Source organism: Pleurodeles waltl, chromosome 11 (assembly GCF_031143425.1).
Source record: "Pleurodeles waltl isolate 20211129_DDA chromosome 11, aPleWal1.hap1.20221129, whole genome shotgun sequence".
Taxonomy (NCBI): Eukaryota; Metazoa; Chordata; class Amphibia; order Caudata; family Salamandridae; genus Pleurodeles; species Pleurodeles waltl.
The window spans coordinates 951,031,002-951,055,274 of record NC_090450.1 but is presented as its reverse complement, the minus strand read 5'-3'; the positions used below and the strand labels follow the sequence as shown (position 1 = coordinate 951,055,274).

The 24,273-nt window shown below is 43.2% G+C and overlaps 1 protein-coding gene across 6 annotated transcripts in view; it reads left to right on the top strand.

The window, feature by feature from the left end:
* CABIN1 (calcineurin binding protein 1) overlaps positions 1-24,273 on the top strand; it is a 1,028,293-nt gene that overhangs the window by 619,297 nt on the left and 384,723 nt on the right. For all 6 annotated transcript variants that reach the window (XM_069215153.1, XM_069215155.1, XM_069215154.1 and 3 more), the window contains exon 29: positions 23,019-23,132. In XM_069215153.1, coding sequence (XP_069071254.1) covers positions 23,019-23,132 — 114 coding nt within the window. The remainder of the gene's footprint in view (positions 1-23,018; positions 23,133-24,273) is intronic.

Here is a 24,273-nt window from a genome sequence, read left to right as displayed (position 1 = left end):
ACCCTGCCATATGTAAATCAGTCTTGACCCTGTTCCTCATGGGAACAGTCCAGCCCGAACTGCCAAGCCAGGTCCTCCCTGACTGGAGACAAGCATCCTAGGACCGGTTTCAGGGTATTACCCTTCATCAGCCAGGAGGAACAGGGTCAAGACTGATTTGCATATGGCTGGGTCCAAACTGGGGTGGCGTGGTGAGCAAAAATAACTATGGATTAAACCCAGATCTTTGTGACTGGGGGTGAATGTTTGATTTGCTCTGCATTCCGTCCATCATCTGTTCTATTTTGCATTTGTCGTCCCAAGTGGGAAGGGTATACCCAGACGTGGGCCCCGTGCTCACTGCGCCACTGGATTCAAGCTAGCCTAGCTGATGAAGGGTGATACCCTGAAACCGGTCCTAGGATGCTTGTTTCCCGTCCAGGGAGGACCTGACTTAGCAGTTCGGTCTGGACTGTTCCAATGAGGAACAGGGTCAAGACTGATTTGCATATAGCTGGGTCCAAACTGGGTTGGCGTGGTGAGCAAAAAAATGATGGGTTAAACCCAGATCTTTGTGACTGGGAGTGAATGTTTGATTTGCTCTGCATTCCGTCCATCGTCTGTTCTTTTTTGCATTTGTCATCAAAGCTTGACACCAGTGAATTCTGAGATGAGGAAGAGATGGAGTTTGTTCCACTTTTGTGCCCTGTGATTCGCCGCTTCTCTCATTGTGGCACCCTTGTGTTAGCTTCTTTGCGCTACAGGGTTAGGAAAATAGGCGGCTCTACTAACTGAACTCTATTTGACCTGGCCCAATTTACATCCAAAGGCTAGATGCTTTTTGCTATCAAGCTTGAGGCCGTGAAGTGCTTGGGTCTGGAGTCATGACTCCTTTCCCACCATTTTGGAGACAACACCTTTCGCCATCTTCTTGCATAGAACTAACTTGTGTGCTTGGTTGGTGATCCTCTGGAGGTTATCAAGAGCAGGTGCTATCACCCAGGGATAGGTTGTGCTCAAGCTCTACTCAAGTCAGTTGGTTAATGCACCCACTGCAGAGGTCTTGACAGAACAAGAATGTCACAGATTACAATCCTGACAGCTTTTTCACCTTTTCATCTCTGCAAGGTTGATGCAAATTATTTGAGCGATTTTGTTAAGAATAGCATCCGCTATGCAGCACTATGAAATGGCAGTACCCGTATTACCAGGCGCTATAATAAAAAAACAAGTTATTACCAGACTGCCTCAACACACACCAGACAAAGAACCCTAGGGGAGAGGATGTGATCCAAGGGCCAGAACTGCTGACTTTGGAGCCGGCTCAACATCCTGTGATGCTGGGCAAGTCACTTAATCTACCCTTGCTACCAAAAATGAATGTGTTCTTGTGTAATTTAACTAGTTCTCTCGTAAAGCACTGCAATACCTTTGTATCGAGTTTGCGCTATATAAAACTGCAAAAAAAACAAAAGCGCTCCAATACCTTTGTGTCGTGTTTGTGCTACATAAACAAGGGAGTATGGGCCAAGCAGCCATGGTGGGCCAGGAGTAAACAAGCGACATTGGGATGAGGGTGATTGGGTGGCGAGACAAGCAAGAATACAGCATGGGGGAGCATTATTTAAGTGCTATGGATGAAGCAGTAGGGTGCGTGTACAGTGCCCCAAGCTCAGCATTATAAACACATTGGAGCAGGACACCAAGAGAAAAACAAGTCCCCACAGAAGAGATAAACACGACAAAGCATAATTATAGAGTAGTAGTCCCTGCTCCCAAAGAGAAAAAGGACCGACCAAGAGGCATGACTGACCATTAGCAAGCAAGGATTTTTAAATGATACTGAAACGAACAAATGAAATGACTTTAAGCCCACAAAAGTAAGTATACTAAAAGTATACAAGAGCCCTACGCTTGACCTAAAAATGAATAAAACTGAATAAATTAAATCAGCGCTCATATGTAGGTGAAAAGGCACAGACTGCAGGCCTAAGCTAAGCTAAAGTATGTGTGCCCAAGCACAGTATAAAATGAACCCACAACACAGACAGAATTGGAAACAAGCATTGGCACAGCCAATAGTTCTCTTCTACGGGAGCAGTCTTGGCTTTGTCAATGTGTTTTAGCCATGTTGTACACCAGTGTGGCTGCTGTTCAGCATAGCTAAAACGTAGTGGAGGAGAGAGGCGTGGAATGGAGTAGAGTGACGTAGAATGGAGCGTTGTAAAGTGGAATGGTGTGGCGTAGAGTGTAGTTGAGTATCATAGACTGGACTGGAGTTGAGTGTCATAGAGTGGAATAGAGAGGTGTAGAGTGAACTGGCAGAGAGTGGTGTGGAGGGGCAGAGAATGGAGTAGACTATCGTAGAATGTGGTATAGTGGAGTGCAGTGGAGTGGTGTAGAGTAGCGTAGACTGCAACATGGCTTAAGTAAACAAAAAAAGCTCTTCAACCTGGACCGCGTCTTAACACTTGTTTATTTCTTCTTAAACTTGCTAAATTGTCATAGAGGGAAAATGGGGGCGAGGGTGGGGGGAGCCGAGGGGTAGGTGGAGAGACTATACAGACCTTATAGAGTGCATGGCACAAAATAAAAAAAAATACTAGCAGCAGATGTGCTCAGTAAGGAGCAAGGAAATGAGAGTGACATGGAATCCAACCAGTGGTAAGTATTGGTAAATAATGGACAGGCTCTAAGCCCATTTTCAAGTCTTTTTTTTTAACAATAGCTTTTGCTTGACAGCACATGCCCGCTGTAGGTGAAACCTGAAAAGGGTTTTAATACCTGTTCGAGGAAGCAAACGCTGTACTCCTAAATATATTTGCCTTTTCAACTTTATTCTGTACAATGCCTAACTGGAAATTTCTGGTTTGGGCAAAGTGGGTGGGAAGAGCTTGTGCATGCATGCTCTGCCATTGTTGAATGCCATATCCATGATACATACCACTTAGAATTTGATCCTCATTTTCACTTACAGAAAGAGGAGATCTTTTTAAGATGGGTTTGGTGAGATCACTTTTCTTCCTAATTGAATGGGAATCTAATTTATACATGCTGCTGCCATTCCGTAATCCTTTGTGAACCGCATTGCAATATTCCAGCTAAACCTTTCATTAGGCCCACTCAGTGATCTCCTTGAAGTGGAAAAGACCACGTGAAGCCACGACTGCTGGAAGTTTGTATCTTTTACTTGAACATTAGTTTTGGTAGTGAACAATCATTCTGAGTTGAAGGATGGGGCTGTGACTGTGCCTACTCTGTCAGCAATGATGAATGGGATTGCTTTATTTTTGCCTACTAGCAGAACTCAGGTGATGGTGTTATTGAGGCACATAAAGCTTTCTGTCATTCAGCATTAAATGGCTCATACTCAACAAAATACTATTTTGGCTGCCAGCTTTGTTTTGTAAGTGCAGGTGGATCTTGGTAGCAAAGCTTAAATAAATGGACAAGAGGGACACATGAGTGTTATAAAGAGTTCCAGTGATCTGGATGGAGCCTGGGGTATGTCAAATGATAGTATCCCTCTAGGGGGCACTGAGGAGCCCTTACCTAATTAGTAGGGTGTGCTTAGGGTTCAGCGGTGTGCCTTTTCCTGTCCACTCTATTAGCCTTTTCAGTAAGATCCCACAACCTGTGATGCCTACTACAATACTGATCCCAGAGAATAGCTGTGGAAAGACCATCTTTGATGTCAATCTAAATAGGCACACCGCTCCTGGGTTATGAAACCTTATTTGCAGTTGTGAAGTAGTTTAGTTGTTCGACAAATTCCTGCAGTTGTGTTCTGACATCCTTCCAGAATACGTTATTGGGTTTGAGGAGATCTGAATTTGGCTAGGACTTTGTGTGAGCCATTGACATATTTATAAGTGTTGTGACAGTTGCTAGGACAAGCATTTGAGAAGGGATGTGCAGATGAGTTTTTTGTTGAATCTGAGGAGCTCAGATTGTCTGGAAACTTTTAACATTAGGCTGGTATGGTAATATAGGTAGGCTTGAGCCTTTGATCTTGTTTACCAGCTTCCGTACTTCCTCTGCCTTCTGGATTTTGACGGTGGAGAAGTAGGATCTCTTGGATTACAAAGACACGTGAGAACGGAGGAGCTCCGGAGTTTTGTTGTGTTCCCTCAACGACTCAATATTACAGATTCAAAGAATGACATCCTATTTTCTCAGTATCAAGCAGATTATCACAGTGTGTTTCTCATATAATGTGTCATGGTTATCTCACAAACAATGTTTATTATTTCCCTTGATTGGTTGATTGTTTTGTTGATGCAGTTGGACATAAGTTGTAATTTAAGATTCTTCCTTAGTAAGTAGGAGTCAGGAAGCCAGTTCACATAGGATAGAGGTTGTAGATTTATTTGAAAGGATACAGGATAAGGTACAAGTTACTTAATAAAGAAACCCCACCTAGAGCAACATCCTCTCTGCTCAGCCCACCCTTTCTGTCATACTCCTCCATTCACTCACCAACATTCCATGACATCACACTCTGGCAGAGCAGAGAGCAGTAGAGGTGTGCACAGAATGCATTACACCTTTACTAGATTATAACAACATGTATTCCCATTTTGCCTAGTTTTTTAGGTGTGTGAAGCACTTGTTGTGATGGTTTTTTCCAGGGGTGTCAGCTTTATGCAGTATTTTGATAATATCACTTTTAAATACTCTTACACCATATTTGAGTTGGTAGTTTGTTGTGGTCTTGAGGGTGCTTTCTTGTTTGGAAATCCACTGTATTTACTGTGAGAAACTGATCCATGTGGTGGGCATTGCAGTTTCCTGAGCTGGTTTGGGCAGTGTGGGTGACAGAGATCCTACACCTGGTGGGGTAGGAGTCCCTTTTCCGTTCATTACTGAGGCCAGAAGAAAACGAACTGACCCAATTACTTTTTTTTCAGTAAAAAAAGCACATGGCCTTTACTTCAGCCAGAAGCTCTCTTTGGCGGCCAGATCTGAGGAAAAGCTGTTGTCAGGTGCTATTTCATCCTCTGGATACCGCATAGGAGTAATTCCACTTGAGAGTGGTTGGATGCTGAACTACTAGATGCAGTTTATTTGGGTTGGCCAGTGTTCTTGGTCCAGCCGCTGGCGATTCATAGTAAAGAAGCCGGAGTAAAGAAAGACCGCTTCATCAAATAATACAACTTGCCAATTTGCGTTTGCTGCTACTGAAATTTAGCATTTAGCTGAGCGTGGTGTGCCTTGCCCATCGAGCAGTAGACAAGAGGCTTCAGTATTTGTCTATCTTTGGGAAGCAGGTTAGGCAAATTGTTTTGATCCAAGCTGGTTGCACCTAAGAATCCAAAAGTGAGGTAGGGAAGAAGAATACTTACTGTACTGGGGTTAAGCTATAGAACAGTTCTCCAGTAGCGCTGTAATAAATTTATTGCGGTCTGTCTGAAAACTGAATTGTTACTTATGACATTTTAGATAACCCATGAACCTAAGTGTTGGGTTTTCCGTTGCCTTGTTTGGCTTTGCTCAAAAACCTATCTTGAAGCACTGAGAATATACTTAGTGTGCACTTCGTAAGTCTAAGTAAAAGCAGAAGAATACGTATTGGTTCAGTTCTACACCAATGAGTTGCTGCTCTGCATTAAGACGTTTATCTTACCACAGCTGCATTTATTCATCAGGCCTCACTCCCTTATTGATGTGAGGCAAGACATCTGTGCAATTCTCTCATAAACGAGTGCAGGGGCTGGCACTAGTCTGGTGTGTAAACTGTATGCTTTGGAGGTACGGGTTGCAGTTAATTCAGTATTCCAAAGGTAAGCGGGAGAATGTGGGTAGAAGGGGTGGCAATTAGAATGAAATGGAAGGAGAAACATGGGATGAAATAGTGAGAGTATTTGAATAGCACTTATTACTACTGACCAGGTGCTGAAGCGATTTGCAGATAGGTGGCACGCCACTCCCTGGGGCCCTAGTGATGGTGATTTCATCATGCATATGGGGTACAGTTGTTACTACTTGCATTTTGTCATCTGAATATCCTGCAAATGTATTGTGCAATTCCTTAGATATGGAGATTGCATTTGTGTGTTTTTAATTATATGGGACGCATAACATGATTAGAAACGATGACATTGCATTGTATTTTATTGGCTTTTATATAGCACGTTCTACCTGAGAAGAGATGCTGAAGTAATTTGTGGGTTGGTAAGCATGCTACTCTGATGGATACTTGGAACATTAGAGGCCATTGTCATGAAAATTGTGTTACAGCTGCTGTTTATCACACACAGCTGTCACACAGTTTGTAGGTAGTGTTCCATGCAATGTGTTGTGCAGACTGCTAAATAACAAACTGTCATGGCAGCTGCCATACCATGTGTCCTTAAGATGTAGTGGAATCAGTTATGTAGTCATTCAGTCAGGTGTTTGTGCATGTGGTTATGTTGTGTTCTATGAGCAGATATGGAAACATATCTACCATCTGGTGAGAGTGGTACCAGTGAAATACTTCATACAATCTACCTGGTAGTGATAGAATTAATATGTAATAAGGCACTTCACTGTCTGCACCCTTTTTAAAAAATCCAGACATGCTGCTCGCAGGCACTATCATACACCGCACATGCTGCAGGAGGTGATTACGTAGGAGACACGCAATATGTGTGCTAGATGGAGATAAATGTTACAGATTGGACTAGGTCTGGACGGATAATCTGTAATGGTCAGTAAAGTACTCATACTTTACTGCGATTACTCTTCTGTGCTAGCTGGGCTGATCTCCAGGAGCCTTATTAGAGTCCTGCTGTTGCATTCTAAATGCCTCCTGAGAGTTGCATCTTTCTGTGACTAAATGCAGGTTATCAGTTGTTTTCAGACTGACATTGTTGACATTCTTAACATAAAATAGAATGTACTCCTTCAGTAGCAGAGCTGTGAAGAGACATTCCTACCCTGCTGCACTGCCAATGTTTCTAACACATGAACTTTGAACTACTCAGATTACTTGACTGCTACTGGGGGAAGCATCCGAGTGTAAGATCCTAGAATCCCATGCCCATTGAGCTGGGTTCCTCGTCAATAGCTTGTCTAGTAATTATTCAAAGCAATACATGCCGAGTCCCACAAGGCCGTATTGACCCTTCCTTCTTCAAGAATCAACTGAGTTGACACTTTGTGGGGCATGGGAAGAGTAACCTCTACTGGCGCATATATCTTAGATGTCCCAAGCAGAGCGATAGATCCCAATGCTACAAACTGCAGCTGTGGGGTCTGGCACACGTGCTCTAGCCACATTCCGTGCACAATAAACCAAGGCTGTTTCAGAGGACTTCTAGTCGCGAACCAGAAAACGTATTTGCTTCAACAAAAAGTCTAAAATGAACTTTATGAATTCCACTATCCATGAGACTTAGAACAGAAGAAAGAAGAGCAAAGGTTGTCTGTTGTACCATATACAGGGAGTGCAGAATTATTAGGCAAGTTGTATTTTTGAGGATTAATTTTATTATTGAACAACAACCATGTTCTCAATGAACCCAAAAAACTCATTAATATCAAAGCTGAATATTTTTGGAAGTAGTTTTTAGTTTGTTTTTAGTTTTAGCTATGTTAGGGGGATATCTGTGTGTGCAGGTGACTATTACTGTGCATAATTATTAGGCAACTTAACAAAAAAAAATATATACCCATTTCAATTATTAATTATTACCAGTGAAACCAATATAACATCTCAACATTCACAAATATACATTTCTGACATTCAAAAACAAAACAAAAACAAATCAGTGACCAATATAGCCACCTTTCTTTGCAAGGACACTCAAAAGCCTGCCATCCATGGATTCTGTCAGTGTTTTGATCTGTTCACCGTCAACATTGCGTGCAGCAGCAACCACAGCCTCCCAGACACTGTTCAGAGAGGTGTACTGTTTTCCCTCCTTGTAAATCTCACATTTGATGATGGACCACAGGTTCTCAATGGGGTTCAGATCAGGTGAACAAGGAGGGCATGTCATTAGATTTCCTTCTTTTATACCCTTTCTTGCCAGCCACGCTGTGGAGTACTTGGACGCGTGTGATGGAGCATTGTCCTGCATGAAAACCATGTTTTTCTTGAAGGATGCAGACTTCTTCCTGTACCACTGCTTGAAGAAGGTGTCTTCCAGGAACTGGCAGTAGGACTGGGAGTTGAGCTTGACTCCATCCTCAACCCGAAAAGGCCCCACAAGCTCATCTTTGATGATACCAGCCCAAACCAGTACTCCACCTCCACCTTGCTGGCGTTTGAGTCGGACTGGAGCGCTCTGCCCTTTACCAATCCAGCCACGGGCCCATCCATCTGGCCCATCAAGACTCACTCTCATTTCATCAGTCCATAAAACCTTAGAAAAATCAGTCTTGAGATATTTCTTGGCCCAGTCTTGACGTTTCAGCTTGTGTGTCTTGTTCAGTGGTGGTCGTCTTTCAGCCTTTCTTACCTTGGCCATGTCTCTGAGTATTGCACACCTTGTGCTTTTGGGCACTCCAGTGATGTTGCAGCTCTGAAATATGGCCAAACTGGTGGCAAGTGGCATCGTGGCAGCTGCACGCTTGACTTTTCTCAGTTCATGGGCAGTTATTTTGCGCCTTGGTTTTTCCACACGCTTCTTGCGACCCTGTTGACTATTTTGAATGAAACGCTTGATTGTTCGATGATCACGCTTCAGAAGCTTTGCTATTTTAAGAGTGCTGCATCCCTCTGCAAGATATCTCACTATTTTTGACTTTTCTGAGCCTGTCAAGTCCTTCTTTTGACCCATTTTGCCAAAGGAAAGGAAGTTGCCTAATAATTATGCACACCTGATATAGGGTGTTGATGTCATTAGACCACACCCCTTCTCATTACAGAGATGCACATCACCTAATATGCTTAATTGGTAGTAGGCTTTCGAGCCTATACAGCTTGGAGTAAGACAACATGCATAAAGAGGATGATGTGGTCAAAATACTCATTTGCCTAATAATTCTGCACTCCCTGTATATCCAGCAGAGTGCTGTCAGGTGATGCCCATTGTGTTTGTGAAAACTAAGTTGAGTTTACTAGGCACATCATCACTTTAGCTTTGGGGTAGTTCTCTTCAGGTGGTACCTCTTGAAAGTTTTAGAAATGTATAACGCCCTGTTCTCATCCTCCCTTGCGTTGTCATCGAAGGAGGAAATGCTCCTAGTCGAGTCTCTGTGCTTCGAGACTTGCGAGATGTTCATAAAAACTACATAAAGAACTAGAGCACATTTCTGCCAATCATAAATGGATCCAACTTAGCGTCATCCCTCTATCTATACACACGTTTTCTTCCATATCTTAGTCTCCTCTCCCTGTTCTACTCAAAAAGGTGTTTATTTGATCATCTCTCACATGGTGGCACTGGAGCAGGGACCCAGCTTTAACACTTTCTTGAAAAGAAAACAGTCTTTGGGATGATAAGGAATGGCATAGACCAGTTTGAGTAAACTGCACATCTTACTCCAGTACTTCTTACTAACCAGCCAGGAGTGTCGTAGCATGTCACCCGCTTCAGCTTCGTGGGGAGCCTGCTTGATGGCTGCAGTCCATGCTCCGTCTTCAGCCAGGACTTGGAAAGGACCATTTAATTTCTTTGCTTTAAATAATCGGTTGTTTGTGATGTCTGACTGCGTAAAAAGAAGCATTTATATTGGTGATCGGAGCGCGCTCCATTTTGTCACCAGTGATGATAGCTTTTTGGGAAGACTTCTTTAATTATTGATATTTGTAAGAAACCAGCACCATTTGCTGTCGGGGATTTAGACACAATGTGGTCCCTTAATTTATTTTCTTGCTAACATCACCTGAAATGACTAAACCCTGCATCCGTGGGTGTTTTTCCACATTTCCTTCTTTCCCTACCAACTGCTGTGCATTACACGTTAATAATTGTTCGTCTCTTCACCCTCCTTCCTCGGAGATTGTACTAAGCACTTGGATCAAGTGGCACACTCAGTCTCTCTGTAAGACAGCCAAAAATGAGAGCGGTTTGAAAGGCTTTCTTCCTCTCTGAGCTGACCATCTCTGCTTAACGTTCAGGGCTGAAAGCGGCAGCACACTTCTGGCTCTTGTTTTAGATTAGTCATCTTCAGATGCGGCTAAGCGCGGAGCATCAGACTTGTAAATACAGTGGTTGGCAGGGTGATCGCTGCTTCTCTGCTGAGTTACCCTCACGGGACCTTTTAGACTCTGGAAGAATTCTGTAAGTAAACATAGTGGATTCAGGGCCCAGAGGCATCAATGCCCTCCTATTAGTTCAGGTTCAGAAGAATTAAAAGATGTGAACAAAAGACACGTTTTGAAGCAAATCCGTATTAATCTTGCACAACCACATATTGATATACTGCCTCCTGATGAGGCTTGCCATCCTCAGATTGTGTGATATCTTCATTTGACACGTTGATGCTGATGTCTTGGTACCAGGAGAGGAACTACAGAGTAATAAAATAACAGGGTGTTGGTGGGTCGTAGAAGCAATAGTCAGGAAATGCCTCTCCTGTGACTTTCAGTTCATGTATTCTTTACAGAAGTTTGACTTGAAAGAATATGTGGTCTGCTGTTGATCCTCATTCCTTCTTCCTTGCTTTTGAAGCCTCTTGATATGATCCACATTCAGTGTCTCAACAGAAACCAACTTGATTGATTGAGAATTTTATAAAGTGCAACTGCACTCAGAATTGGGTGACTTGGTGCAACACTTGACTTGCTTTGATACCAGAGACGAGAGGTTATAGAGCAAAGATATATGGTTTCATGTGTTTCCTGAATTACAGATAAGGTGCCATAGAGTGGAATGATGCGGGCAGCTTGTCCCAGAGTGTAGAAGCAAGAAATTGAAAATATCTTCCACCTGTAGTTGCTTTCCTTATTCGAGGGATAACAATGAGGCCAGAATCGGCAGATTTAAGATTGTAAGGTGTGCAGAGATTGGAAGCATACTCTTCATACAGATGGGTTCTTGATTTGTGGTGGCAATATAGAAGAAGCACAAGGGTTTGAAGATGAACCTTTTCTCTGTCGGGAGCCAGTAGGGTGTCTGTAGGTGATTAGAAATTACCTCTTTATTTTAGTCCTAAATATAGGCTTGCAGCAGTGTTCTGTATTGCCTGTAGCCAATAGATGTGTTTTTGGTAAACCTAGGTATATTGATTTACAATAATCAAACATTAATAGACTAGAGGCTTGGACAAGAGTTTTCCAGAAGTCTTTAGACAGGAGATTTAAGGCCTTCTTTAAGACCTTCCTGAAGAAAACAAGAAGTGGAAACTCTTAGATACTTGTTCCTGAAAAGTAATGTTGTTATAAAAATGACATTAAAATATCTTGCTAACTAGGCATGGATGAAAGGCAGAAAATGATGTTCACCAGTCCCCATTTCACATTGAATGGCCATTCAAGACCAATACTTCAGTTTTTGAAGAATTAAGGGCAAGAAAGTTTGCACTCATCCATTCAACAATCTTAATCATGTATTGTTTGTATCTGAGTTTGAGGGTTGTCAGGTTGTCTTCTAGTATGATAATAAGCTGATTCTCATTGGCATATGAACAGAAGATGAAAACAAAAGAGCGGATGATTTCTGCCAGAGGTGTGACACACAGATTAAATAACACAGACTTTAAGACATAGCCCTGAGTGATACTGCACTGTATATTGAAATGATTACATTGAAGGGTAGGTAAAATGACAGCCTATGGTCTGTTTGTGACAATATTTAAAGGCACGGCCTCCCAGTGCCGGTGTTTAGGGACCGACTATACAAAAAGATAAGAGCAGGAGTACTATAAAGGGACCAAAGATTCAGACGTTTGCCGGGACAAGGGTCGGCAGGGGCTCCAGATTTAAGTGTGGCCAGTTTATTAAACACAAACGATTCCTCAGTGGGTGTGAATGGCATAAATCATTGAGATTTAACTCTGTAAGTTTCACTGGCTTCCAGTAATACAGTAGGATCAGTAGTAAAACATTGTTGGATATTTTTAGTTAAATCCACAAAGAGCTGAAAGCTCATTACAGACAGCTTGAGATGGGAAAAGTAGATTGACAGCAGCCTGGTCCTTTAAGATTTTTGGGAGAATATCAAAGGCCTTCTTGATTTTTATTAAGGGTCTGATAGCATTAGTTAAGTTTATGGACTCTGTGGTAAGGGGTCTTTCATATGCTTTGAAGAGCAGGAGGTCTCCAAATATTTCTCTAATAAGAGCTATGTTTGTTCAATGAAAATCAGCCCAGGCTACTAATATTAATGTTGTACTAGTGATCCCAGCAGGATAAGATCACATTAGTCGCCATCACAAGATTACCAGCAGTGATCACCTAAGTGCATCTGGCAGGGATACCATCAGTAATGAAAAGAGGCATTATCAATGTCAAACACCTGTACCTAGGTAATGCATAACAGCTATAGCTGCAATGCACCACAGTAAAAATAAGTCTCCCAACACCGCATGATTTATCACTCAAATATCAGCTTTATACATAGACAATACCTAGCATATATATTTTAAAGCAAACATTCACCTGAAGTGGTATCTTGGCGCTGAAATAACATATGTTTATTGTTACCAAGCTCAGTGGTTGGAATAGTTGAATTGAAAAATTCAACTATTTTTCTCCAACATATCAGCTTATGAGTTCTGAAAATAAACACATTTACATACACACCTTTCAATTTAATTTTGTTATACATATTAATTCAGCCAAGCAACAGCTTCTAATTCTAGTAGGTTGGACAGCACACAGGAGCTGGAGAGCTGTCTGTAGCTCACCAGCTACCCGTTCGCGAAGCATGTTCTAGATAATTGCATTACTATGTTTGCTCTTCTGCAATAGCAGAGAACCAAGGTGAAAATGAGCACACAAGTTGAGACGTTATGGTCCTTATGTGTAAAGATGAATCCAAAGATGCAGATAGTGAGAATTGATAGAAAGTTATAGTGGCAAAACTGTTAAGTTTGAACTGGGAAGAGAAGTTGTTGAGCTAGTCTGCCACCTCTGGTGGCAGTAGCTTTGATCAGAGTCTGCCGTAGCATGTTGATGTGCATATTGAAGGCGGAGGCTTTATTACGTCTTTGGGCAATGACAATAATATGGCAGAGTTATCTGTCCAGGATCGAGGGCAAGAGGAGCCGCTCATTCATGATGACCTGAGGAGGGGCAAAGGCAAGGTCAGGTGTATAGCCCTTAATATGAGTGGGTCTGACGACAAGTCATTTCAGTTAATCTCAGAGACAGCTGTCAAGAAGGGAAAGTGCTATTTATCAGTGGTAGAATCTATATGTAAATTAAATTCACCGAGGATGATAAGATTTGTTGTAGACACCATTAAATCAGTTATATATGCATAGTGAGGATTGGCTGTAGGAAGATGATAAAGCAAGCACAATTTGAATGTGGTGCCCATCGAAGGTTGACATTTAGTAAGTAACATATTTATGTTCCAGTCAATTGTTTAATTGTGGAATTCGACCAACAAGCGCATGTTTATTAATATCTGATATCCTGTAATTTCCATTGAATGTGCAATCATTGCTGTTCCAGCAAATGCTACAAGTGATTTCTCTGTTGGCTCCATACACTATGCTCTTTTTGCTGGATCTATCTTCTGTTTTCCCTCTCGACAACCAATGCCATTGAATCAGGATTCAAACTCTGGTCCATTTCAGTAGTGTCTACATACTCTGCCATTGCAGTAGAATTCCCACCTGATTTCATGCATCTGCACCTCAGCATGGTCTCAGCTGGACCTGCATTGTGTGTGGCCCCTTTGTTTTCCAAATTCTGTGTGGTTTCCATAGGATCTACACAGTGATTTCTGCCGGATCAGTATTCTGTATTTTCTCTAAAGTATCTGTGCTCTGTAAAGACTTTGCAAGATCCACACTGAGCAGGACTCAAAATCTGTATAGCTTCAGAAGGATCTGAAATCTGTATTGTTTCAGATGGGTCTGCATTATTTATTTCCGCAAAATTGGTTTACTTTGTTCTCTAAGCAGGATCCTCAGACTTTATAGTTTAGACAGGATCCCAATTCTGTTTAGTTTTGAGGGAAGATGCACACTCAGTGTGGTCTGAGGCGGATCCAAATTCTTTATGGTATATGCACTATCAATGCTATGCACAGTCTTTATATCTTCCACTCTTTGTGTTGTCAGACAGATGCATACCTTCTTTATATCTACAGGATCTGCACTATGTGATCTCCGCAGTACATGTAATTTATTTGGAGTCATCAGGATCCACACTACAGTATCATCAGGCTTCAAACTCTGTATGGTTTCAGCTGCATGCCTTCTATATATGGCCTCAGCTGAATGCCTATTCTACATGGTCTCAGCTGGGTCCACGCCCTATGGCTTTTGCAGGATCCACTTTCTGTATGATTTCAACAGGTTCATATTCTATATGGTCTTAGAAGGATACAAACTGTATGTTCGCAGCAGGATTCAAACTCTGCTTTGTCTCTGCAGGATTCGAACTATGTATGATCTCAGCACTGTCAAGCTCTGCATGATTCCAGCAGAATTTATATTTGGTTTGGTGTCAGCAATATCTACATTCTACAGTTTCAGCAAGAACCACACTATACAGGGAGTGCAGAATTATTAGGCAAGTTGTATTTTTGAGGATTAATTTTATTATTGAACAACAACCATGTTCTCAATGAACCCAAAAAACTCATTAATATCAAAGCTGAATATTTTTGGAAGTAGTTTTTAGTTTGTTTTTAGTTTTAGCTATGTTAGGGGGATATCTGTGTGTGCAGGTGACTATTACTGTGCATAATTATTAGGCAACTTAACAAACAAAAAAATATATACCCATTTCAATTATTTATTATTACCAGTGAAACCAATATAACATCTCAACATTCACAAATATACATTTCTGACATTCAAAAACAAAACAAAAACAAATCAGTGACCAATATAGCCACCTTTCTTTGCAAGGACACTCAAAAGCCTGCCATCCATGGATTCTGTCAGTGTTTTGATCTGTTCACCATCAACATTGCGTGCAGCAGCAACCACAGCCTCCCAGACACTGTTCAGAGAGGTGTACTGTTTTCCCTCCTTGTAAATCTCACATTTGATGATGGACCACAGGTTCTCAATGGGGTTCAGATCAGGTGAACAAGGAGGCCATGTCGTTAGATTTCCTTCTTTTATACCCTTTCTTGCCAGCCACACTGACGAGTACTTGGACGCGTGTGATGGAGCATTGTCCTGCATGAAAATCATGTTTTTCTTGAAGGATGCAGACTTCTTCCTGTACCACTGCTTGAAGAAGGTGTCTTCCAGGAACTGGCAGTAGGACTGGGAGTTGAGCTTGACTCCATCCTCAACCCGAAAAGGCCCCACAAGCTCATCTTTGATGATACCAGCCCAAACCAGTACTCCACCTCCACCTTGCTGGCGTCTTGAGTCGGACTGGAGCTCTCTGCCCTTTACCAATCCAGCCACGGGCCCATCCATCTGGCCCATCAAGACTCACTCTCATTTCATCAGTCCATAAAACCTTAGAAAAATCAGTCTTGAGATATTTCTTGGCCCAGTCTTGACGTTTCAGCTTGTGTGTCTTGTTCAGTGGTGGTCGTCTTTCAGCCTTTCTTACCTTGGCCATGTCTCTGAGTATTGCACACCTTGTGCTTTTGGGCACTCCAGTGATGTTGCAGCTCTGAAATATGGCCAAACTGGTGGCAAGTGGCATCGTGGCAGCTGCACGCTTGACTTTTCTCAGTTCATGGGCAGTTATTTTGCGCCTTGGTTTTTCCACACGCTTCTTGCGACCCTGTTGACTATTTTGAATGAAACGCTTGATTGTTCGATGATCACGCTTCAGAAGCTTTGCAATTTTAAGAGTGCTGCATCCCTCTGCAAGATATCTCACTATTTTTGACTTTTCTGAGCCTGTCAAGTCCTTCTTTTGACCCATTTTGCCAAAGGAAAGGAAGTTGCCTAATAATTATGCACACCTGATATAGGGTGTTGATGTCATTAGACCACACCCCTTCTCATTACAGAGATGCACATCACCTAATATGCTTAATTGGTAGTAGGCTTTTGAGCCTATACAGCTTGGAGTAAGACAACATGCATAAAGAGGATGATGTGGTCAAAATACTCATTTGCCTAATAATTCTGCACTCCCTGTATATGTTCTCGGCAGGAACCACACTCTGCATGGTCTCGGCATAGTACACATTCTGGAGCACCTCTGCACCATTCACACTGTAAATGATCTCTGCACCATCCATCTTCTATTTGGACTGCACAGACTCCATGGACTCTGTGGTTGCATCAGGATTCGTGCTCTATGGTCTTAGAAGAATCCGCACCCACTGTATGGTCTCAGCAGGACTGACACTCATAATGGTGGATACTTCTAACCACTGATTCCTCCCCTTTAGATTATCCCCCAGGTGTCAAACTGGATCCGGAGAATTTTTCAGCAATGCTTCTGCATGCCAGTAGTTGCATTGTGCTTCGGAGCATTGGCAGTTACCACCATGGAAGTGATGGACCGGAAGTGCAATTAAACACCACCGCTACGCACTGGTGTCCGTTTCTGATGCGTATTTCTAATCACAGATTCCTCCCCTTGTGAATATTCCCCAGGCTTCAGACCCGGTCTGGAAATTTTTGAAGCAGCAGACCTGCATGCTGCTAGCTGGGGTTGTGCAGCGGACACCAGAAAGGGTACAAGGGTATAAATGTGCCTCCCGGTCTTGCTCCTGTTCTCCATCTGGGCCAATTCAGAGTTTAATCCTGATGCACCCTGAATTTCCAGATCCATTTGCAACGTTGCAACATGTCACGACATTCAAGGAGGACATGGTGCACATATTCAGCACTTTGCCAGCTCCTTCGGGTGTGCCTTCAGGCCTTAAGGATTCACAGGGGCTTCCATTCAGACATCCACTTGAGGGTCTGCCCTTGATGCCATCTGCACCCCTTGAACATGCATCGGGTTGAGCACCGACTTCGGTTCCTATGCCGTCCCAGTTCTGGCTCCTTTCGCATCAGCACTATCAACTATGAAGGAGGATTTGTGCAACCTATTGTGCTACACGATTTCAAACTGAATCCACCTTGACTGCGATTGCCCACTACTCTAACCAGCACGTAGCCACTGGGCAATTCTTCAAATTCTGATACCTTGCTCTTACCACATGGTAGGGCCCAAACTTGTAGATTCGTTGAAACAAAACAAAGGTTAAAGTGACGTTATAGTTAGGTGAAAATTGCAGTTTATATGTAACATTTTAAAACACTGAAATTCACCTGTGATAGTTAACAGAGCGAACTATAACTCACTCCTCGCATGCTCTGCTTAGGGCCTCACATATTACATCACTCATTACATGTTCTATGATGTCACTGATGACATCTGAAATTAAATAATTGATGAGATCACTGTGCAAACGGGGGTGCACAGAGTGGTACTAACTGTGGTATCTGCCCTACAGACTGCTCTTGACGCTAAACACTTTTTTCCTCACTGATATAGAATTTTTCCAGTATCTAGACGAGGGCACGATTGAACCAAGATGCTCAGGTGTTAGACTGATTTGACTTTTTGGGGATTTGTGCAAGTGATTGTGACCATATTGCCCCTTTAGCATTCCTTTCTGATCTGATGTTTTGTTACCTGCAGATGCACAAATGTATCTAATTGTGTCAATTCCCACATTTAGCTGACAAACCTAAAGACTTAATTTTTTACCTTTCTGTCCGAATGTTCAATTATATGTTTCGGTCAAGGCTGTGGGAATAGGTAGCTTCAACTGGTTATGACTGAGAGACAGGGAAAGACGAGCCACTTGGGGAGATTACATATACATTTAAAGGCCTTTGTCATCTGTGTGGGGCATCATCGTCTCTTTTAAGACACGTTTTTTGTGAAAATAAGACTGTTGCTCCACTTCTGCATCCTGGTGCTTACAACAGTCTCTTGGTTCAAAAATTATTTCCCCTCATTAGGAGAAGGGATTGTAGTGTATGCCAACAACATCACTGCAGTTTTCTTTCTCAGCTAGCTTGGGGACAAGCATTCCGTCCGTCTTTGCCATCGATAGTCCAGACAGCAGTCATTCAGTGTAGTAAGACCTTCATCCACTGCCATCAAGCATTTTAATTCACTGACTCATCAATGACTGAGACACACTTACCGGAATCTAAAACAAACCACAAGTGCACCACTGATGGTGCAGCAAAACATTTCTAATTGGGGTACCAGCTGCTGTTGGCTTCTCGAGGCTTAGGTTGATACCAGCTTTCCAATAGCAACACTTGGGCATATTAATTACACTATTGTATTCTAGTACAATATTTATGTAGTGCTTATTACCCCTTTATGGGGCTCTTGTGTACATGTGCAGCACACTACAGGGGTAGGGTTTGTGGTTGGAAGTGTGCTTCTTTGTTTTAGTCCTTTGGGTGAGTGTTTCCATCTTGTGCGTGAGGACCACGAAGGTGCAGTTATTGTGTTCTTGGATGTGGTGCTTAGCAGTGTGATGGATGGAGAAGTGTGAGGGACAGGTACACAGCTTTGGACAGTTCTGCACATCCCTGTCTGGTATTTCTTATGCTCATAGTTGGGTAGCCAGGGTGTGTTTAGGTAGTTTGGTGGTATTGGTAGTGGTTGGGCAGCTGGGATAGGGTTTGTGGTTGGAAGTGTGTTCCTTTGTTTTAGTCCTTTGGGTGAGTGTTTCCATGTTGTACGTGAGGACCACGAAGGTGCAGTTATCGTGTTCTTGGATGTGGTGCTTAGCAGTGTGATGGATGGAGAAGTGTGAGGGACAGGTACACAGCTTTGGACAGTTCTGCACATCCCTGTCTGGTATTTCTTATGATCATAGTCTACTTACCCTGTACCTGCACTGGGTTGTCCATTCTGAGATATTTTGTTTAAAGCTTATGGCCCTGTGCAGGCATAGGGTTTAACAAGAAATAGTGCAAACATCTGCTGGGATGGACTTTAATAGCGTCCCTTATCTATTTATCTTTGTGAATGTCACTAAGCTGACATAGTCTGGAGCGGGTTTGGGGTGTGCAGCGGTGGTCTAAATTGAGTCCTCAGTTGGCCAGCAACATGTGGCAGATCCCTTCAGCTATTCCATGCCTGTTCAGTTGGAGATGGGTGGTTTATTGTTGTGGACTGGTACAGTACAGGGTGATGGACATGACCTGTAGCAGTTTTTTCTTGAGAGTGTAAGAGTGTTAAGCAGTTTAAGAGAATCATTATGTTGTCCATATCATCTACATTTTCATAATATACAAATCGTCATTACATAAGGTATTCAGATGTCACATGAAGAGGTTGGTGATTTTACCACAACATTAAAAATGACTATGATTGATATTGGAGCATGCATACCACTCTCGTAAAACTTAATGTGCCTTTTTCCTTTTAGTTGTTGATATTGTGAACATGCCTGTGCTTCTTGCCTTGTGTGGGTTTTGAGGAAAAACAGTAAAAATGATTTGGTTCACTTTCCCAATATCTCATTCTGCATTGGAGGAAGGTAGGATCCGGGAATCAGGAGGCACGCTTCCATACCAGGCCTGACTGCTCGCCTCCGATGATTTCAACGGACAGGTTTCTTTATGACCAGAATCGCATTTGTTGCAAGTGATAATCACAGATACAGCTTGAGTTTGGCTCCCATTCATAAGAGACAAAGTGCCACACTTGGTGGGACAACTTAAACTTTAAATGTGGCTACTGAGAGAGCTCTGCTGAGTGCAAACGGAATCTATGATCCCTGGGCTTGAGGAAGAAATCCTGTCGCAGTGTTTGCCCTCCTACAGACCTATTCTCTTAATTTGTAAAAAGAATAAGTGCCGGGGCCCAAAGTTTTGCTCAGAAGCTAGCGACCACTGCTGCAAAATGTTGGGGTTACCAAATACCAAGACTGTCTGGTCTGGATTCCCCTTCATGCCTCTTTCATCCACCGCCAGTGCAGGAAATGTGGGGGATCCAGCAGCATCCGGGATCCAACAGCTATTATTGAACTGGCTATGGGCAGGCCCCAGTAGAATATACCAAATTTGTCCAGGTGTAATTTGTATGCTCCAGGACGCATTCAGCAGCGTCTGTACTTTGCTTTCCATTGGGAACAGCAACCTGCGGGCGGTGAAGGGGCTTTCTTATTTTATTTTCCAGCCGGGACCAAAGCAAAGGCCTGATTAAAGGGCTGTCAGCCCTTCTTTTGTTCAAGTAGCATCCTGGCTGGGAGCCATCGGAAGCCTAACACCTAAAAGCCACAGCAATTAAGGGAAACATAGGTACACAGCTTTTACCATGTCACAAGAATTTAAGAGGATCAATGATTTGGAGGCAGGTTTTGTACTTTGTTCAGCCCCTCCCTGTATGTTAGATATATGCACGCACTGTAAGAAGGTCGTATCTATCAGTGTGTATGAGTAATCACACAAATAACAATTTAAATACCACTTACTAATGTATTTTTTATTATTTATTTATTTTATAGTGCTGCTCATCCCAGTGTAGGGTGTCGGAGGGTGTTACATCACATACACGTTATACAGGGGTAATAAACCATCCAAGTGTAAAGATCAGTGTACAGGAAATTGTTGCATAAGACCATTGAGGTTACACGCTGTAGTACCCACATATTGTCCATACTGGTGGGCATTGTATGTTGAGTGAATGGCCGGGAAAAACACAAAGTCAGGATTTAAAAATAATGCAGTGGTTGTTTGTACTAATAAGACTTTATTACTACCCAAGGGGGCCGTTTTAGCAACCTTAGAGTACCCGGTTGAGGGAGAGAACAATAAGGTCCTAAAACCAGGCCTTCCGGTTCACATGGAGATTCTTCATGCTGGTTCATAGCTCACGGGGCTGCGTTAGGAGTGCAGCTTAAGAAGTTCAGGTAAGAAAAGGATTGTTGTGTCAGACACACCCTCCATTCTACTTTGAGTCTGAAACTGGCTAGACAAAACACAGGCCTCTCCAGCAAGTGCATTAACCATCAAAGCTGTCGTACCCATATTGGTATCATCTGAACGTTCCTGGGTACACAGAGATCTCTACAGCAGGTACCTTAACACTGTAAGATATTTTAAAATGGTGCCTGGGTGTGACCAGTTAGGTCATACAGAACCGAATGACTGGCACATGTGTGCTTGTTACCAACTTCTTTGCTGCAGAGTTTTTAAAAACATAAATGTGTAAGTTGACTGTGGACATCCAGACATCTATTTTCATAGCTCCGTCCCTCAAGATCTTATCCCATTTTTGCAGCCACACCATGATTCGCGGTTTAAAGGGTCTGGGTAATTGTTCCCATTTCCGAACTGTCCACCACGGTCCACTCCTTCCCTTTGTATCTGACTCTGCTCCCTGCTCATTCCTTTCATTACTGTTTTTCTTTCTTTTTATTTCCCACTCATTACCCAGTGTTTATCCTTCTTTTCCTTGTTCTTGGTTAAAGTCTGATGATGAAAAACCAGTACCAGTCCCCATAAATGACTGCCGGTGTGTGCCCCACCTGTAGCCAGCGGCTAAAAACAAATACTGTCTCTTCAGTTGAAGGGAGAGGTCCTCTGGACACCCCAGAGTGCTGTTCGAATACTTTGGTAATGTTAGTGGGTTCTAGTGAAGTTGTGGTGCTGGTTTACTTATTTTACATTTAATTTGATTATATTGCCTTTTTGCTGATGCCATTTCTCATGTTGAAGTGGGCGTCTGCATGTCATCACTTCCTGTGATGTGTATCATATGCTAATTAGATATCGCTGCTCAGAATTCGCAGAGATCTGCCACTGCATAGCTGCTGTGTGAAACAAGAAGATTTTTTACATGCACATTTTAATGTATGGGACACACCATATGGGGAGCACCCAGAGAGGGATTGAGTCAGTGCCCGAGGACTTAGGGGCCTGTGGTAACTCTTGCCGTGTTTTTAGGCTGGAGCCTGACAGTCTCTCTACTCCAACATTGAAGCACTAGTTAAAGTGCTAAATAACTAATACATAGTTGTGAACATGTTTAGATGTACTAAATGTTCCATACAGAACGGAAAGGATGGCTTGACTGAGAATCTAATGGGTTTGAAGGTACATTGTTTTAAATGTGGTTTGACGGCACAGCTGTCGCCAGACAGTTATGAGGGCATTATTAGAGAGGGGCTTTGGCTCCGCCTACATGTTGAGAGCCAGGAGTACATGTTTTGGTTGGGTTGAACTTGTGTTCTTCCATAAAAAAACTGCTTGTCCTCCACACAGATGTGATTGTTTTGTTTATTCATTCAGCTGCCTGATTTAGACTTTCAAGAGCACACACATGACATTGTAATGCTATTAAAGTGTCTTAGATAACTCGATAAATTATGTTGTTTTTCTCTGGCAGCAGCACAGGAGGGAGGAGGGCTGTCATTAACCTACATGGATTTTTAGATCTGGCTTGACAGTGCAACTTTCACCTCACCTTTTAACATACACCAATCTTAATTTACAGTTCTTCGCTTCTACGCAAATACATAAATATATATATGTAAATTCAGCTCGCCTGGGAACCTGAGGGAGTTGAGCTGGCACTGGGTGAAATGTTTTTAAGACTGAAACAGGGAGGAGTTTTCTTTCCCGACCTAAACAAATGACCGGTTATTGGCACCTGGCACAGAGGGAGCCCTCAGAAGGGCATGGCTCAGCTTGACTGAGATCGTAGGTGTTTGAGGTAAACCTTGACCTTTTCTCTTTCCCTGAATGGGCTCTGGCGTTTTTGTTGCCCGGGCTGTGGCCCTTCCCTCAGCCTGAGAGCCCGCTCTCTGCACCCAGAGCACCTCCATAAACACACCGAGGAAATGGAATTGCCAGACTGTTTAGGTTTTCTTTAAACAGCCGGGATGCAAGCAGTGCTGGTCTGCCCTCCCAGCGGGCACCGAGGGGGAGGAGGAGGGGGCGCAGACTCCAGACGAGGCCAGGCCTGGCAGCGGCGGTGCCCAGCCCGCCCGTGTCTCCCACTCACGCTCATTTCCATCCCTCTTCTTCTTCCACAGAACCTCCAGTGGGCCCGAGATGTGTTGCTAGGCAGCAGTATCCCATGGCAGCAGCTGAAGCACATGCCAGCACAGGGGCTCTTCTGCGAGAGGAACAAGACCAATTTCTTCAACGTAAGTTCACGCTTCTGCGCTGACTGACCTGGCCGCCTTCTCGCTGCATGTTTCCTCCACGCTCCCACCTGTGCTTGTTTTTACTCCGCCGGGAAGGGCTCTGGGAAGTTGTGCTGTGGTGACGGTGTCCATGATGTGGGATAGAGACTAGAGCAGTGGGCTGTGTTTAAGGCATTGGGAATGTTTCTGTGCAGAAGTGTTCTTTGGCAGGGGTGGGTTTGTGTGGTGAGGTGGCTTTTAAATCCCAGGAGAGGTTTAGAGTGGCTGAGGTCCCAACAAATGCCCCGGTATTATGTGTGTGGTGTTATTGGTAGTGTTTGGAAAGTTGGGGGTTGTTTAGCCTAGTTTGGTGTTATTGGTAATGTTTGGGCAGCTGGGGAGTGTTTAGGTAGTTTGATGTTATTTACAGTGGTTGGGTAGCCAGGGTGTGTTTAGGTAGTGTAGTGTTACTGGCAGTGTTTGGGCAGGAGGAGAGTGCTTAGGTAGCTGGGAAGCTGGGGAGTGTTTAGGTAGCTTGGTGTTATTTACAGTGCTTGGGTAGCCAGGGAGTGTTTAGGTAATTTGGTGGGAATTACAGTTGGGTAGCCAAGGAGTGTTTAGGTAGTTTGGTGGTATTGGCAGTGGCTGTGCATGCTGGGGAGTGTTTAGGTAGTTTGGTGTTATTTACAGTGGTTGGCTAGCCAGGGAGTGTTTAGGTAGTTTGGTGGTATTGGCAATGGATGCATAGCTGGGGAGTGTTTAGGTAATTGGGAAGCTGGGGAGTGTTTAGGTAGTTTGGTGTTATTTACAGTGGTTTGGTAGCCAGGGAGTGTTTAGGTAGTTTGGTGGTATTGGCAGTGGTTGGGCAGCTGGGGAGTGTTTGAGTAGTTTGGAATTATTGACACTAGTTGGGCAGCTGGGGAGTGTTTAGGTAGTTTGGTGGTATTAACAGTGGTTGGGCAGCTGGGGAGTGTTTGAGTAGTTTGGTATTATTGGTAGTGGTTATGGAGTGTTTAGATAGGTTGGTGTTACTGGCACTATTTGGGCAGGAGGAGAGTTTTAGGTAGCTGGGAAAGTGGGGAGTGTTTAGTTAGCTTGGTGTTATTTACAGTGGTTGGGTAGCCAGTTAGTGTTTAGGTAATTTGGTGGTGTTGGCAGTGAT